General features: G+C 35.3%; 1 protein-coding gene across 2 annotated transcripts; it reads left to right on the forward strand.

Moving 5' to 3' along the window:
- The first annotated feature begins 742 nt into the window (after positions 1-742).
- On the forward strand, positions 743-15,974 carry LOC101210605 (1-phosphatidylinositol-3-phosphate 5-kinase FAB1B). Of its 2 annotated transcripts, XM_011661939.2 has the most exons (14): positions 756-943; positions 1,178-1,255; positions 2,757-3,444; positions 4,646-5,341; positions 6,031-6,184; positions 6,362-6,709; positions 7,729-8,589; positions 8,799-9,130; positions 9,829-9,952; positions 10,041-10,205; positions 10,618-12,114; positions 12,480-12,746; positions 14,286-14,611; positions 15,097-15,974. In XM_011661939.2, the coding sequence occupies exons 3-14, from the start codon at positions 2,861-2,863 to the stop codon at positions 15,125-15,127; spliced, it is 5,385 nt and encodes a 1,794-aa protein (XP_011660241.1). In that variant the 5' UTR covers positions 756-943; positions 1,178-1,255; positions 2,757-2,860; the 3' UTR covers positions 15,128-15,974. The 2 variants fall into 2 exon arrangements, with proteins under 2 accessions (XP_031740970.1, XP_011660241.1); XM_031885110.1 differs by lacking the exon at positions 15,097-15,974 and having other exon boundaries at positions 743-943; positions 12,480-12,828; positions 14,286-14,425.
- The last annotated feature ends 480 nt before the right edge of the window (positions 15,975-16,454 follow it).

Consider the following 16,454-nt stretch of genomic DNA (forward strand, 5'->3'; position numbering starts at 1 on the left):
AATGTATAACATAAAGTTTATATTTTAATTAAACTTTATTATATAGATTTAATTTTGGATATGATTCAAGTGAGAGATGTAATATTTGAATTAGTTCAAATATTAATTTGACGTAAATTGAATTCATATTAAAACTATAGATTAAAATTTAATTTGTATATGATACTCATTAAAACTATAGGTTACGAGAGAAAATTTATATTTGAATATGATTAAAATTAAAATTAAAATAAATATAAGATATTTAATTATTTTTAAAAATAAAAAAATAAATTAAAATATTTACAAGCTACAACAAAATTTTGGACTATAACAAATTTCATTTATGATAGTAGGATCTATATAATTACATTTTCTAAATTGTTAAAATAGCAAATTTGAAATTCGATAACTGTACTGTTAACTTATGATACACGTTTGATTACATAAAATAATTTGAAATGTATAATAACAATAATAAGAATAAGATAAAAGAGGATATTATATTATGAAGGAAGAAGAGAAAAGGGCAACAAAATAGGAACGACGTCATTCCTTGAAATGGGTAACAAAACAACCGATGAAAATTCAATAGAAAAAGAAAAGAAAACTTATTTCTCTCTCTTTCTGTCTGTCTAGTCGTAGCACCCCAAATGCCTCATAATTCCCAAAAAAAGGCAATGCTAAAGAAGAAAAAGTAGACAACCGATTGGAGAGAGAAATTGGAGTCGCCATTACCTGATTTCCAGAACGTGATCGAAACAAACAATAATCAACAACAGAGTTCAACTGAAGAAAAGCCCCCCCCTCGACCTACATTCAATCAAACAAACAACAAAACCGCCTCAAAATTCCACAGCTTTTATTTCTTTCTTTTTTTTTTCTTCTCTCTATCCATACCACTACATCACAAAATCATCCTCCTCCAATTGCATTCATTTCCATCATCTTCCTTTTTTCATAGGTTCCGACAATTCATTATTCCTTCCCTCTTTTCCTTTCATTAACGCCTTTCGTTTTCTCTTCTAATTTTGCCTGCTCTCTTCTTACGCCATTCATTTCCATTTCTCTGATTCTCTTATCATATAACGTTCTTAATTCCACATCATTGATCGTTCCATAATCTACGTATCCGCCTTGCATGCTGGTATTCAATTCCGCTATAATTAATTGTGTCTTCCTTCTGTTTGCACATCAGATTTTGGCGGCATGAATGTTTCGTTGCGTCAAGTTCGCTGGATTCACTCCCCTGGAAAATAACACCCGCTGTGATTTGGTAATGTTATTCAATTCATGCATTTTTCTTCTTTCATTCTTTTTATATATATATTCATTTTTCAACAGCTTCATTCATTGAAATATGTTTAAACCTATTATTCAGTGTGGGTAGTGAAAATGGATTTTTGTTTCTTTTTCTTTTAGAAAAAAGAAAATTCTGGCAAACAACGTCGTGAGAGTTTAATATTTTACTTATTTATTTACAAGTACTTAATTAGTTTTATTATATGCTGAAGTTAACAAGCACAGGTCGTATGCCGTACTTGAAATAGTAGTAGACAAATTTTGTAGAGAAATGAATGAAAAGGTTAAGAGAGAAGTTGGAAACAAAGAGATATGTTGGGTCGTGGAAGACATATGAGTGTTGAGTTGGTAATTAGCCTCTAGTGATTGTAGTCTCTCCATTATAATAGTTTCTATTTGAAGCGATGATTAGAAAAGTTTAAACACGTTAATAAAGAAAAAGAGAGAATGATTAGTAACCATTGTAAGTTATAATGGACGGAAATATCAATTATTACGAATTAGAACCTCAAATATGAGTGATCTAATAACAATCGTTCACCTATGTATCGATGGGAGCCAAATAATCCAAGATATAAAGATAGATTAAATTGGTTAGTTGGAAATCAATAGCACATCCATGACTAATAATCAAGTGTAAGAATATTTTTAGAGAATTGTAAATATAACCAGTCAATTGGTGATAGACTTCATTTCTAATGATAAACTCTATATCGATTCATATTAATGATCAATTCTATAGTTGATATACTCTTTGGATGATATTGCCTATCATTCATAGTCTCTGAGAGTTAAATTTAATATTGTTATATTCAATTTTTTTTGTATTGTATAATATGTGTTAATAGTTTGGAGTGATGGGTGTACTTGCAACTACCTCTTAATCAATTAAGAGGAAGAAAAGAAGAAGTGAGATAATTTTTTGAGATTGAAAAGTTGGAGGTATAAATAGTTTCGTGAAAAAATGAGAGCCGTTTTGGAAAGGGAGAAATCATCCTAAAATACACCTAAGTATTTTTCTTTTATTTATTTAGAGAGTAGAAGAGAAAAAGGAAATATGACAATGCATTCTAATAATATTTCAAGAAAGGAAGAGAAACATGAGCAGGAAAGTTTTTCAGAGAGTTCACTTTTTTTTAGCAATTTACAGTAAGAAAATGGAAAACTGCTTTTGCAGTTGCAGAGCAAGAACTTAGAGAGAGGGAAGTCATCGACATAAAAAGGTTGTTTGAAGAGTTAGAATATGATTAGTATTACTTGAAATCCGAAGATGTTGACATGAGTGAGGAAGGTTGTAAAACGTACAAAGAGATGTTTTTTCTTTTAAGATTGTAAAAATATAATGAGTTTAATGTTATAAGTTGGACTGCAAGAAAATTTTCATTACATTACGTACTCATTAGATTGATACACCAATGAGTGCGGTATCAATACTAATACTAATAATAAAAAATAATAAAGTTGATGATGTGCAGAATTTCGTAGGGCGTGATTTAATATTAGATCGAAAGAGCAATGAGGTGCCGGATAAGCAGAGTGGGATGAGTGGAGTGGGGGCCGGTGGATTCCACGTCTTCGAATGGGCCATCCTGAAAACAAAATATCAGACCTTGTGGGTTTGGTGAAGTCGTGGATGCCATGGAGGTCCGACCCAGAAAACGTCTCGAGGGACTTTTGGATGCCCGACAAGAGCTGCAGAGTATGTTATGAGTGCGACTCTCAGTTCACGTTCATCAACCGGCGGCATCATTGCCGTCGCTGTGGTCGAGTTTTCTGTTCTAGGTGTACTGCAAACTTCATTCCTGCTCCATCCACCGATGCAACCAATGCTCGCGAGGATTCTGAAAAGATCAGAGTTTGTAATTATTGCTTCAAACAGTGGGGGAAGGAACCATCTTCGCTGCAAGATGGGGATAAAGCTACCAGCTCCGCCCTTAGTCTATCATCTTCATCTACTAGCATGGGCAGCACCAAATCCGGCTACACTTGTCACAGTGCAATCAGCCATATTGCTTCAACGCCTTGCTCAACTGGTCGTCAATATTATGACCCCTATTGTTCTGCTGCCATGGCAGATGAGCATGACAATTTAAGAAATGGGAAGACCATAAATCGCACTACTTCTCTCATGACTTCATCATCCAGTTATTATGGCTATTACAGGTATTCCGAGGCTTAGTTATCACCTTCGTCCTACTAAACTATCTCCAAATGTCACTGACTTTTGAAATGTCTTAAATTGCTAGTTTAGTCATTGAATTAAAGATGTTTATTGATCTGACTAACACATATCTTAACTTTTACTTTTGTGTCTAATTTGTCCTCAACATATTCAAAATATTTAAAAATTATAATAGGGGTGATGAAACCTTAAAATTTTAACTGTGTCTAGTAGGTACCTGAATCAAGGGCGGTTGAGATACTTTTTTAAATTGAGGGATCTATTGGACAGAAAATTGTAAGTTTAAATGCCTAAGGAATGATATTTTGGTCCTTCAGTTTATTTTGATTTTACATAGTTTCAAAGTACTAGAACTAAACCGCATAGGTTAGAGATGAGCTTTGGGTAAGTGAATATTAGATGAACATATTTCAACAAAACTAATCTAGGTATTCTAAACCTTACACTAAAAGATTCTTAAAATATTCAGGAGTAAACTAGATATTCTAAACCTTTGATGCTTCCCAGGTCTGGCCCGTAGGGCAAGCATAGGTCCCCCGGGAGCAAAGGTTTGACTTCCCATTATTAAAAAATGACAATCTAATTATTCATGTTTGAAATGGAATAACCTTGAAAGTTCAGGAAAAATGAGAATTAAACTAATATAAAATTTACTAGAACTACTATCCATTATCTGAAGTTTTTGTATTGAGTAGTAATTTGACATGTTATGTGAGTAAGAAATCATGTGCTGGAATTTCTTAAATTTCCTTTTCTTCCTATTTTGTAATGATAACTACTTATAGGACTTTGTGCAAAAGTTCAAGCCCACACGGCGAACGATGTGTTGTAGTAAAAAGAATGAAGGGAGTTTTTAAGTGTGGATATAATATTAAAGTTTCTAATATCCAATCACTTAATCTGTTTGAATGAGCGATGATTTAAGTTCTCGTCACTTTTTAGACCTCCCTCTTTATTTGTGCTAGAGACGATGCTATTGGATCCCGGTTGTTTTAATTCTTTTGAAGCTCTACTTGTTCCTCTGTAGTTGCGTTCTTATAAGTTATAAGCAATGTGCTTTAGCCGATGCATGCCTGTAATTATGAATAGATACCATTATATGGACTTCTCTACCATTTTATTCATCTGATATTTATATTCAGGTCATTGTTGATTGTTATTAACTGTTGTAATTTCCTGTAGGAGTGATGATGAAGATGATGATTATTATTATGGAATGTATCGCTCAGATTCCGAATCCAGGCATATCTCCCAGTCTGATGATTATTATTGTGCTGTAAACATTGATGAAGGTTCGAATCTTGAGAGAGAGAACACAAGCACAAAGGGTTCACCTGTGAATTTTGACACTCAGTCTCCAAGGGGTAATGAGGAATCTAGTGAAGACTCTGATGAAAATGACAAAGGCTCTGAATGTGATTTTCCTAGTTATGCGATGCAAAATAAAAATCATGAACCAATGGATTTTCAGAACAATGGGATTCTCTGGCTTCCCCCAGAGCCAGAAGATGAGGAGGATGAAAAGGCTCTTTTGTTTGAGGATGACGATGATGTCTGTGCTCCAGGTGAATGGGGATATCTTCATTCTTCCTTAAGCAGTGGAGAATGCCCCATGAAGGGAAAATCAAGTGAGGATTACAAGAAAACTGCAAAAAATGTGGTAGAAGGGCATTTTAGAGCTCTCGTCAGTCAACTTTTGGAGGCCGAGAATCTTCCTATTGGTGATGCACCCAGAGAAGATGGCTGGCTAGATATAATAACATATCTGTCCTGGGAAGCAGCTGCAGTTCTGAAGCCAGATACGAGCAAGAGTGGAGGTATGGATCCTGGTGGATATGTTAAGGTTAAATGCGTTGCTGGTGGAAAGCGTAGTGAGAGGTAAATTCACTCCATGTACCAATAAAGGTCCATTTAAACTATATTTTATTCATATACGAACGTCAGTTGATTGCTTGAATATTGACTCAATATTTGACCAAGGATCAGGTTATAGTCTATCAAGTCAGTGCCTATTTTGTGGACTATAGAATTTGTTTCTTACATGGATATAGTACTCTCAATATTTGTCCAAGGATCAGGTTATAGTCTAGCAAGTCAGTGCCTATTTTGTGGATTGCAGAATTCATTTTCTTACATGGATATAGTACTCTCATGATTTTTGCACAGTCTTCAAAACACAGTAAAACACGAGCTTATATACAGAATTTAACCAAATCAAAGCCAAATCACAAACAGACAGAAAACCACGAAAAGTAAGAATCAAACTAATTAGAACTATAGATAACTGTACACTTCTGCATTCCCTGAACTCCAGGAAACTACAACCTTCACTTCTAGAACAGAATAATCACTCCCATCTTCCCTTCCTTCTTTCCCTTTTAATCTCTTCCCATGTAACTAACTATGGTCCCCACCTAGGTGGTTTCCACTTCCTCCACTTCCATCCCCTTGTGCACGTGCCACTTCACCCTTTTTCCTCCTGCTATATTGTATAACAATTGGTGGTCTATCCTTACTGTGTAACTATAAGGGTTTTTTGGTTTGATTTGGCTACAATACTTTTGCAGTATCATTGTTAAAGGCATCATCTGCAAGAAGAATGTAGCACACCGGCGGATGACGAGAGGAATATCTAAACCACGCTTTTTTGTCCTTGGGGGAGCTTTGGAGTATCAACGTGTTACCAATCACTTGTCAAGTTTTGATACTTTGTTGCAGCAGGTTTCAAACTGTTTACCCTTATCCTTTTCATTAGGTTTGTATATTGAAGTTTTTACTCTGTAGATTTCTTGTACTTCAACTCCTATGTCCTGTTGATGTACTGGCGATCAATAATTAAGGAGTTATGACACTTGGTATACTTATTTTTCTTTATGGGTTCCTTGTATGTACATCCAGGAACTTGACCATTTGAAGATGGCTGTTGCTAAGATTGATGCTCATCATCCTAATGTTCTTTTGGTAGAGAAATCAGTGTCTCGCCATGCTCAGGAGTACCTTCTTTCAAAAAACATCACTCTTGTTCTAAATATTAAAAGATCACTTTTAGAGCGTATTGCTTGCTGCACTGGGGCAAATATAATTCCTACTGTCGATCACGTTGCATCGCTAAAACTCGGTTATTGTGATGCATTTCGCGTGGAGACCTTTGTTGAAGAGCATGATAGTGGTGATGGCCAAGGTGGCAAGAAATCAACGAAGACCTTGATGTTCTTTGAGGGATGTCCAAAGCCTCTTTGTTGTACTGTAAGTCTTTGTTATCAACAAGAAGAAATATTATTTTAAATGAGAACAAACGAATGTCATGCTCATAGTTTAAAACCAAGTTCATCATAATTGTGAAAAGGCTAAGAGACTGACTTTTACAAGTTGGCGTGGAACTTGCCGCCTCCCAATCTTCTATTGTCCGGTCTCTCAATCTCTCTAAATTTTCTATTACTTCCCTCAATTCAGATTCCCTACAAAATGGCAAAGCTCCAAGACTTTGCCCGTCTCCCTAGGGGGAGGATTTGAAAATTTTGTCTTTATCTAGATAATTAGACGATTTTTCATTTTGTATGGCAGTGCAACTGAGTTGTCTCTTAGCAGGATTTAAATGCTTTCTGACCAACACTTATCTAAAACAATTTTGTTGTAGTTTTAAATCCTGGAGTATACAGATCCATTAAAAGTAGATTCTCAGTTTTTAATTTCTTGAGTGAAAAGACCAGTACGTTAGTATGCGTTGTCTTTAACACGTGATACAATTCTTCTGGTGAAGGTGGTTGTCTTTTGAAACTGTGCTAACAATTTCTTGACTACAGTTTACCTCTCTTGAAGCAACAGTAGGCTTCTTAGCCAACTTCGAGAAATGAAGATAAGTTTTTAAGAACTAGTTTGTGAAGTTCTCAAAACTTGGCTTAGATTTTGAAAACACTAGTAGGTAGTAGACAATAAAACAAAGAAACTCATATGTAGAAGTAGTATTTATAAGCTTAATTTTTAAAACCAAATGGTTATTAATGGGTGCAATTAATTTTTTTTTTTTTGTAGTAGCAAATTCAATGTAGGAGATACTGCGATATTGATTGTTTTAAATTTAGTGTCCTCTTCTATTAGTAGATCATTATAGAGCGTGTCGAAATAGCATGGCATTATAATTTACCCAATTTACAGTTAATACTTTTTCTATAGAACTAGCCAGTGCTTTTCTCTGCAATGTTATCTGACCAGACTTACTAGATATAACAGTCAGAAATAACGTCAACAAACTGTTTTGGCTTCAGATTTTGCTCAGGGGTGCCAGTGGGGATGAACTCAAAAAAGTTAAGCACGTTGTCCAATATGCAACTTTCGCTGCCTATCACCTGGCTCTAGAAACATGTTTTCTGGCTGATGAAGGTGCTTCAGTTCCAGAGCTCCCATTGAATTCCCCAATAACGGTTGCTCTTCCTCATAATCCATCAAATGTAGACAGGTCTATCTCCGCAATACCTGGCTTTACTTGCCCATTGCCAGTAAAGTCTCCAGAGCCTGAACCTATCATGGAAATCGGGCAATCTGGAAAAGATGCTGTTTCGTCTAGAGACTCGTCTATAATTAGTCATAATGTTGTCAATTTGAACTCTTTAGAACCCACCTCAAGTTTATTAGAGTCCAATGCTACCTCCCCTTCCTTTTCCTTTTTGAAGCAGGATTTTTCTACTATGATTTCCTCCATGTTTGATTCTGAAGGAAAGAGAAGTCTTTACAGCAAAGAATATTCAATGGGCATGATGAACATCAAGGAAGAAGCAGGGGAAGATGATGATCCAGTTTCTAGTTCTGGTAAACGCGAGGCTTCAAGTCGACATGCTAACACTAAAGTCCTAATGAACAGGAATTCGTTGGATGCAAATACCCAAAGTCCTAATAATTCAACATCTCAAGGACCTGAAAACTTCAATACTGATCTAGTGACCACCAAGTCTTCAAGGGAAGATTTCCCCTTGTCACCTTCTGACCAACAAAACATCTTGGTGTCGTTGTCCACACGCTGTGTGTGGAAGGGAACTATTTGTGACCGTGCTCACCTGTTACGAATTAAATACTATGGGAGCTTTGACAAGCCTCTGGGTCGGTTTTTACGAGATAATTTGTTTGATCAGGTAAAATGGTCTTTTGATGATTTTTAAGCTCTAGCTTGATAATATTCATCATCCTTCTTTGAGTGGATTTTTGTACCCCTTGGCCTTTAGTTTCTCCACCCTTTTAAGAATATACTCATCTGTTTCTTACCTGTATAAATGATCTGGTGATAAAAGAAATGTTTTTTCCATAGCTGAAAGCATTATATTTATTATATTTGCATTGGCAGAATTATCGATGCCATTCATGTGGCATGCCATCTGAGGCACATGTTCATTGTTACACCCATCCACAAGGTAGCCTTACGATATCTGCTAAGAAGCTCCCTGACTTTTTCTTACCGGGGGAACCTGAAGGTAAAATTTGGATGTGGCATCGGTGTTTGAAGTGCCCTCGAACCAATGGTTTCCCACCAGCCACCCGGAGAGTTATTATGTCTGATGCCGCCTGGGGTTTATCTTTTGGTAAATTTTTGGAGTTAAGTTTTTCAAATAATGCAGCTGCCAGCCGTGTTGCCGGTTGTGGTCATTTCCTTCATAGAGATTGTCTCCGGTTCTATGGGTACGGTTTTTTTTCCCTTTTCATATTATTTCACTTCTCCATTAATGAAGGTTGATGGTCACTGCCTGGTCAGTTCTGAGCTCGACTGGAAGTCAACTAGTTTACTTTATATCCGTTTTTTAATTTCATAAACGTTGACCGTGTTTGCCTATGTGTTCAAGCCCATATCAAAATGATAATGAAACAATGTCGTCAATTTTGAAAGGTGGAGGCTTTGGATGGTTGGACTAGACTTGTTTCTTGTTACTGCATTACAATCATCAACCTTGAACTAACGAGATTTTTTTGTTTTAATCATTATTTTTTATTTGAGACTAGAAATTTCTATCTATAAGTTGAAAACGTTACACAAAACATAGTTGATGAGGAGAATTTTTAAATAATTTCTTTCTTTCTTAATTTTTAAATAATAATTTTGTTTAAGAGCATTAATCTCTTCTATAACCACCAATGGTCATATTCTGCTGGTAGGTCCTTATTACTGAAGTTTTCCAGTTCCTTTTGTGTAATTTTCATAAATTGGATTCCTTTTGCTATCTTGAATGTTATTTTGGCTTTGGGTTGGACACTTACCATTTGTTTTCTTCCGTTCTTTCATTGGAATGGAAGTTCTAATTAATTTTCTGTTAAAGGAAAGAAAAATGTTTGAGATTCCAGTTAAAAACATCCTTATGTGTATCTATCATTCACATCTGCAGGTTTGGAAGAACGGTTGCTTGCTTCCACTATGCAGCAATCAATGTTCAGTCCGTTCATATCCCACCATCCATGATTGAATTTCACCTTAATAATCTGGAGTGGATTAATAAGGAAGCAAATGAGGTGCAACAACCTTGAATTATACGTCAATTGGAGACTTAAGCCATTGATTTTAAATGTTGAAAGACTAATCGGTGGTCTCTTCTATTAGGTACATAACAGGGCTAAAACTCTATTTGGTGAAGTATGTAAAGCTCTTCCTCTGATTCCAAAGAATGAATCTGGCGCAGAGCAAGAAGATTTTGGAGTAGATGAATTGAACAATTATATTCAAGAACTAGAGCAAATTATTAATATGGAGAAAGAAAATTTTGAGGTAGATTTTTGGATTGTGGTTTTATTTTTCTAATCATATCATAGTTTTGAAACTGAAAATAAGTTGATAAGTCATTCATGGGCGTTTAGTGACTTGATGCCCTTGGGGTGATATTCCCTAATGGCGTAATCCTCCTATCTGTCAAATTTTGAACACCTTATTTGAAATATAGAATTAAGTAGTTTTTTTTTTTCTGCATCATTTCTAAAGTTTACCTTACGTGACAAAAGATGGTCATTGTCTTAATTTTATAGATAAACAAACAACTTTCCTATTATGTAATATGGATTGTTATAGGCCAGTTATATTTCTAGGTTGTCATTTTCATTGCATTGTGGAGCTTTCTTTGTGGGGAAGGAAACTTTATGCTTTGCTTTGCTTTGCTTTATTGATTTATATCCAGTTATTATAGGTGCATTTTAATAAACTACTATCTGGAGGGACAACAGTCAGCCAACCTACTGTTGATATTTTTGAGATCAATAAACTGCATATGCACATTCTCTTTCTTTCATATATTTGGGTTCAGCGCTTAAATTACGTAGCCACTTTGAGAAAGAAGCATTCCCCAGATGGTTCGAGCAATGACATCTCAATACTTGTGGAAAAGGAACTTAATTCATTGGAAGAATTGGTGGAATTGACTCTGGCATCTGGACGTGATGAATTCTTTGGTGGTTGTGATAATGATTCTCTACCGGCAGAGTCAAAGCGTGAGGCTGGTCTTGGTAGAGAAGGTAATTCAGGAAATATTAGCCGATTGAATAAAACTGATCGAGAAAAGAATATTGATCTTGGTGGACAGGAGGATGATTTTTGTCTTTCTCCAGTTAATTTGGACCCGGTAGATGTTGGAATAGGCATACGAAGGGCTAATTCAGTTGGAGAATATCCAATTATGACTGTACCTGGTACTCTTGATGCTGTTTGGAAAGGTGTAATTCACCCAAATAGTCTAATATTTGATGATAGTTTTTCTCGAACTACCTCGGCCATTCTGGAGCCCTTGGCAGGACAATCTGATATGGAAAAGTGTACTGCTAACAGAATAGAGACAGCTCACCTTCTTCATTCTGCCTTAGTTTTAACAAGGGATGATTCTGTTGAGACAATCCCAAATTCAACATCAATGCCTCCTTCAGCATATAATACAAAAATTTCGTTGTTAAATATTCCAAAGTCTGACATTTCTGACTACAGTTCTGTCTTCATTTCATCGTATAGGGAATTGGAAAAGCAAAGCCATCTTCGGCTTCTAATGCATGTTGGTTCCAGTGATACCGTTGTTCCTGTCTATGATGAGGAGCCCACTAGCATTATTGCATATTCAATGCTTATGCCAGAGTATATTGCTCAGATGTCTGAGCCAGCTAAAGGAATGGAAGCTTCAGATACTGCACGCTCTTTGCCTGTTATTGGTTCTGTTAAAATGAACTCGATTAAAACATGTGATGAAGAAGGTTCAGATGCCTACAAAACTCTTAGATCCAATGAAGAAACCATTTTATCCATGCCTAGAACCGAAAGTCTTCAGTTTGAGGATCTTGTTTGTATGAGTAAGGATTTGCATACAAGAGTTTGTTTTATAAACGAGACTCCTTTGGGGCCGGTAAAATACACCATAACGTGCTACTTTGCTAAGAGGTTTGAGGCATTAAGAAAAAAGTGTTGCCCTTCAGAGTTAGATTTTGTAAGGTCTCTTAGTCGTTGTAGGAGGTGGGGAGCCCAAGGCGGCAAAAGCAATGTTTTTTTTGCCAAAACTTTAGATGAGCGATTTATTATCAAACAGGTGACAAAAATAGAGTTGGAATCGTTCATTCAGTTTTCAAAAGCTTATTTTATATATTTGTCTCAAGCAATTTGCACAGGTTGCCCAACTTGCTTGGCAAAGGTTGTGGGGATGTATCAGGTACAATATGTTTTTATGTTTTTATTTTGTTACATTGAAGTTGGTGGTGAATCCTCTATTGAAAGTTTTAAAAAGGATATGATGGGAGTTTAAAATATAAAAATGATACTCCATGACCTATGTTTTAAAAAAATCTTAATTCATTAGAGGAAGAGATTTTTTTATTTAGTTTTGTAATTCTATTAACCATTTTATAATCGAGAGTAATTTGGGTTGAAATCACATTTGAAATTGAAATTTTGTGCATAATTATTTTCTTTGGAAACAAACATCGTTCAAATTAAATACTTGTTTTCTTTGGAAAAAAACATTGAAATTGTACTTTTGTTTTGTTTTGTTTTTTTTTTTTTGGTGTTGTCTTGAAGGTGTCCTCAAAACATCTGAAGGGAGGAAAAGAATGCAAAGTTGATGTTTTAGTCATGGAGAATCTTCTGTTTCGGCATAATGTGACACGACTTTATGACCTAAAAGGATCTTCTCGATCACGCTATAACCCCGACACAAGTGGAAAAAATAAAGTTCTTTTGGATCAGAATTTGATTGAATCTATGCCAACTTCTCCAATATTTTTGGGCAGCAAGGCAAAGCGGTTGTTAGAAAGAGCTGTTTGGAATGATACATCGTTTTTGGCTGTAAGTTTCATTTATCTTCTTGGTGTCACAATACTTCATTTCCAAAGTCTTGATATTCTCAACGGAGTTTCCTGGATTCAATGTGAGTTATGGGCTTGAATCAATCTATATGAACCTGCATTTTCATTTCAAACATCTTTAGTGTCTTCCTGCTACTAAATATTGTGTATATGAATAACCATTCTTTTTTCAACTCTTGTATGGTACCTAGTTGAATAATGTTACTGCTATAGTAGACTTTGTAGAATTCAATTTTAACTTTAATAAATACTGCATACTGGTAGAGATTGTCCATATTATGGATCTGCATTCTAATTTGCAAAATGATAGGCAGAATACTCAATGCCATAGAATTTAACATTACATGTTTTTTGTGCTTCCATTTTTTCCCCTTCTTATATGATAGATACCTACATTTAGATAGGGCTAAGGGTAGTTAGTTATATAAGGTAGTTAGATGGTTATAAATGGGTAGTTAGTTATATAAGACAGTGAGATAGTTATAAATAGGGAGTTGGGGAGGGAAGAAAGGGGGGGATTTTGGTGAGATATTGGGCTGCAACATTCCTTGAAATAGAGGAAGGGCAGAGGGTTAGGGTTCTTTTATATTGTAATTTCTGTTGAAGGTATCAATTAAATAGAAAACACTATATCAGTGTTCTATCACTATATCAGCAGATATTCTGTAATGACAGCTCCAGCATACTTTAAACCTTGGACCCGTTCATATTTTGTTCAAAGATTACTTTCGGTATTTTGGTCCACAAGTTAAGTTAATACGGTGCAGGATTAAGAAATCAAGTCTAAATTTGGGATCTGGTTTACTTATTTTAGGGTATTAGTTTCTTAATTCTACGGGTTATATAAATCTTTTTAAATCACCGATTCATTCAAAAGCTTAAGAGTTAATTATATATCACTAACACACCCGCTCACTTGTGGGTTTCAAATATTTTAAGGCCAAACAAGTAGAAATCAATTTTAATTGGGGAAGAAACAACAATGCAGGAGTTCGAACACATGACCTGCTTGGACCACTTGTGCTGATACCATCTTAAATCATCAATTCACTCAAAAGTTTAAGCTAGTGGTTGGAGGCAAATTCAATCGTATATCACTAACAAGTTTAAGGTCTCATTAATTAATTATTTTAATTTTTGTTTTTTCGTTTTTGAAAATTAAGTTTATAAACACTACTTTCACCTGTGTTTTTTTTCCTATGTTTTCCAACCATTGAAAATGATACTTTTCTAACCAAAATTTGAAAATATGAAAAGAAAGCATGAAAAAGAGAAGCTTGTACACATATGCTGCTACATTTTATCATATTTCATACGGGTGTGATTATATATAGAAGAATTAATATAAATTAGATATATGAAATTCACATATTGTATTTTATAAAAACATGCCTCTGCGGTTTATTATTTTGCACCGATTACCGAAATCCAAGGTTTTATCTTATCGTTCTTCAGTTTGGTGGTTGGTGTATTTTGATTATATGCCTGACTAATTTAGTATCTCAAATTTTGGGTGCAGTCGATTGATGTCATGGACTACTCACTTTTGGTTGGCTTGGATGAGGAAAAGCAAGAGCTGGTTGTGGGGATTATTGATTTTATGAGGCAATATACTTGGGATAAGCATCTTGAAACTTGGGTGAAGAACTCAGGCATTCTAGGTGGGCCCAAGAACGCTGCTCCTACTGTCATTTCACCTCATCAATACAAGAAGCGTTTCAGAAAAGCTATGACGACATATTTTCTTATGGTTCCAGATCAATGGCCGTCCTCAACGGTCAGCCCTAGTGAGTCCCATCCTGATCTCTGTGACGAGAATTCGGAACCTGAGAATTCGTGGGACTGGTGAGTTCGCAAATATTCTGGATACGATGTACAAATTTTGCTGCACTTTTAAAGTTATTTCCCAGTCTTTGCACAACTATGCCATGAATGATGAATTACTGCTGATTTTTTTGAAAGGTTCTTTCAATTATGTTATTTCCCGATTGGCCTGGATACTACCAGGCTATATATATTGGTAGTGCTTTTGGCACGACTAGAAGCATTTTGCACTTGAAGTTGGAGTACTTTTGAAAACAAGTTAAGATCAATAAAAACCACTTTAAATGATTTATTGTAATTTACTACATGTGAAGCATAACCATTGGTTATAATGTATTTATACATACATAACATACACATAAGTATATTTGTCACTTCTTTTATAGCGTAACTGGATGAATGATAAGATTCTTGTTAGTAAAATTTCTTTACTAGATGACATGAATTCCAAGAATATTAAATTTGTAGTTTCTGATTTTGAATATGTTTATTTGGCTTGTCTTCAGCAAACACTACGTTGAACACAGTGATTGGTGAGAAGGGAGGACAGTGTGCCATTTTGTCGTAGTATTACTTGCTTGGAGAAAACATGTTGGGTTGACCAGAGCCCCAATGAGCCTACATATGGAAGAACCCATGCTGAACAGGGATCATCGATCAATCTTTGACATCGATACAAATATCAGATGGAACGTTTGAGCCCATGCTTCGGCCTTGATAAATGAGGGGAATTTAGCGCTTCTCCCTAGTCAATCAAGTACTCTATTCCTTTTGGTAAACCCAAGCCTGCCGCTGCAGTAGTAATCAAAAACGACTTTGCTTTGAGGGAGGAAGGATAACTCTTATTAAATCACAAACTTTGTTGTAGAAGCATGATCCATGGCTTAACTTGAGGTCCTTCAAAGATTGTCGAGCCCTCTGCAATCGCTTGAATTGCCACGGCCCGACCACACTAGACTACGACCGTATTAGAAGAATTGCTCTTGTGAATAGTAGTAAGAAACAAACACGGTAAGTTATGCCTTGGTACCCTTCTTTTCTCTTGTTTGCCCTTTAGAAGATCATCTTCCAACTTTTGGAGGCTAATTGAGAATTTTGGTGGATACCATTTGTCAAAAAGTTCTCTCCCTCAAACAATATTTAAAAAAAAAAAAAAGTTTTGCAGAGGGCGGTAGTGTGTCGATTGTACGGAGACTATGCCTCACCAACAACATAGAATGTAAATGATTCTCAATCTGATTCATTTCAAACAAGTTGACAAAAATAAGTTACTAAGATTGTTTTTAAGGACTCATTGTGTAGTCGTTTTAGGATACAATATATCATACACAAACAAATGTAATTTGAAATTTTTATATAATGTATTCTTTTGTTCTTTAATTCTTATAATTATATCCTCTACTATTTCTACTTTTTTCTTTCTTTAATATTATTATTATTTATCGATTTCTAGAGAAATGAATAGATAGGGGTGTAAACGGGTCGGATTTTTCTTAAAATTGACCCCACTCGGGTTTGGTTATGTGCGGACAACATCCGACCCTACTTGATTGGGTTGGGTCTGATCAAACTTGATTTGGGGCTGTTTCATACAAATTTAGCAAGTATTTTGTTATTTTTGTTTCAATTTGTAGACATCTCGTAAACATCTAGAATTTCCTGTAAAAGATATCTTACCACTCGTAGTGTTAATCCAAAATGTAATTTATATAAAAGAAAATAGATCTCCAAAAGTTTAACAAAAAAAAAAAAAGAAAGAAAGACCAAAAGTGCCTTGTTCTACACAATAGAACATTTGGGTCGTTCCTACAAATTCAGCCTACTCAAATCTTACATTATCTATGTCAGCTTGTATGTATGTTGA

Source organism: Cucumis sativus, chromosome 1 (genome assembly GCF_000004075.3).
Source record: "Cucumis sativus cultivar 9930 chromosome 1, Cucumber_9930_V3, whole genome shotgun sequence".
NCBI lineage: Eukaryota > Viridiplantae > Streptophyta > Magnoliopsida > Cucurbitales > Cucurbitaceae > Cucumis > Cucumis sativus.

Bases quoted from the DNA above. Each gene is read 5' to 3' on its own strand.
- LOC101210605 (XM_011661939.2), top strand. From the start codon at position 2,861: ATGGGCCATCCTGAAAACAAAATATCAGACCTTGTGGGTTTGGTGAAG. The intron at 6,710-7,728 runs GTAAGTCTTTGT...TTTTGGCTTCAG, and splicing joins CAAAGCCTCTTTGTTGTACT to ATTTTGCTCAGGGGTGCCAG. The intron at 14,612-15,096 runs GTGAGTTCGCAA...GCTTGTCTTCAG, and splicing joins CCTGAGAATTCGTGGGACTG to CAAACACTACGTTGAACACA.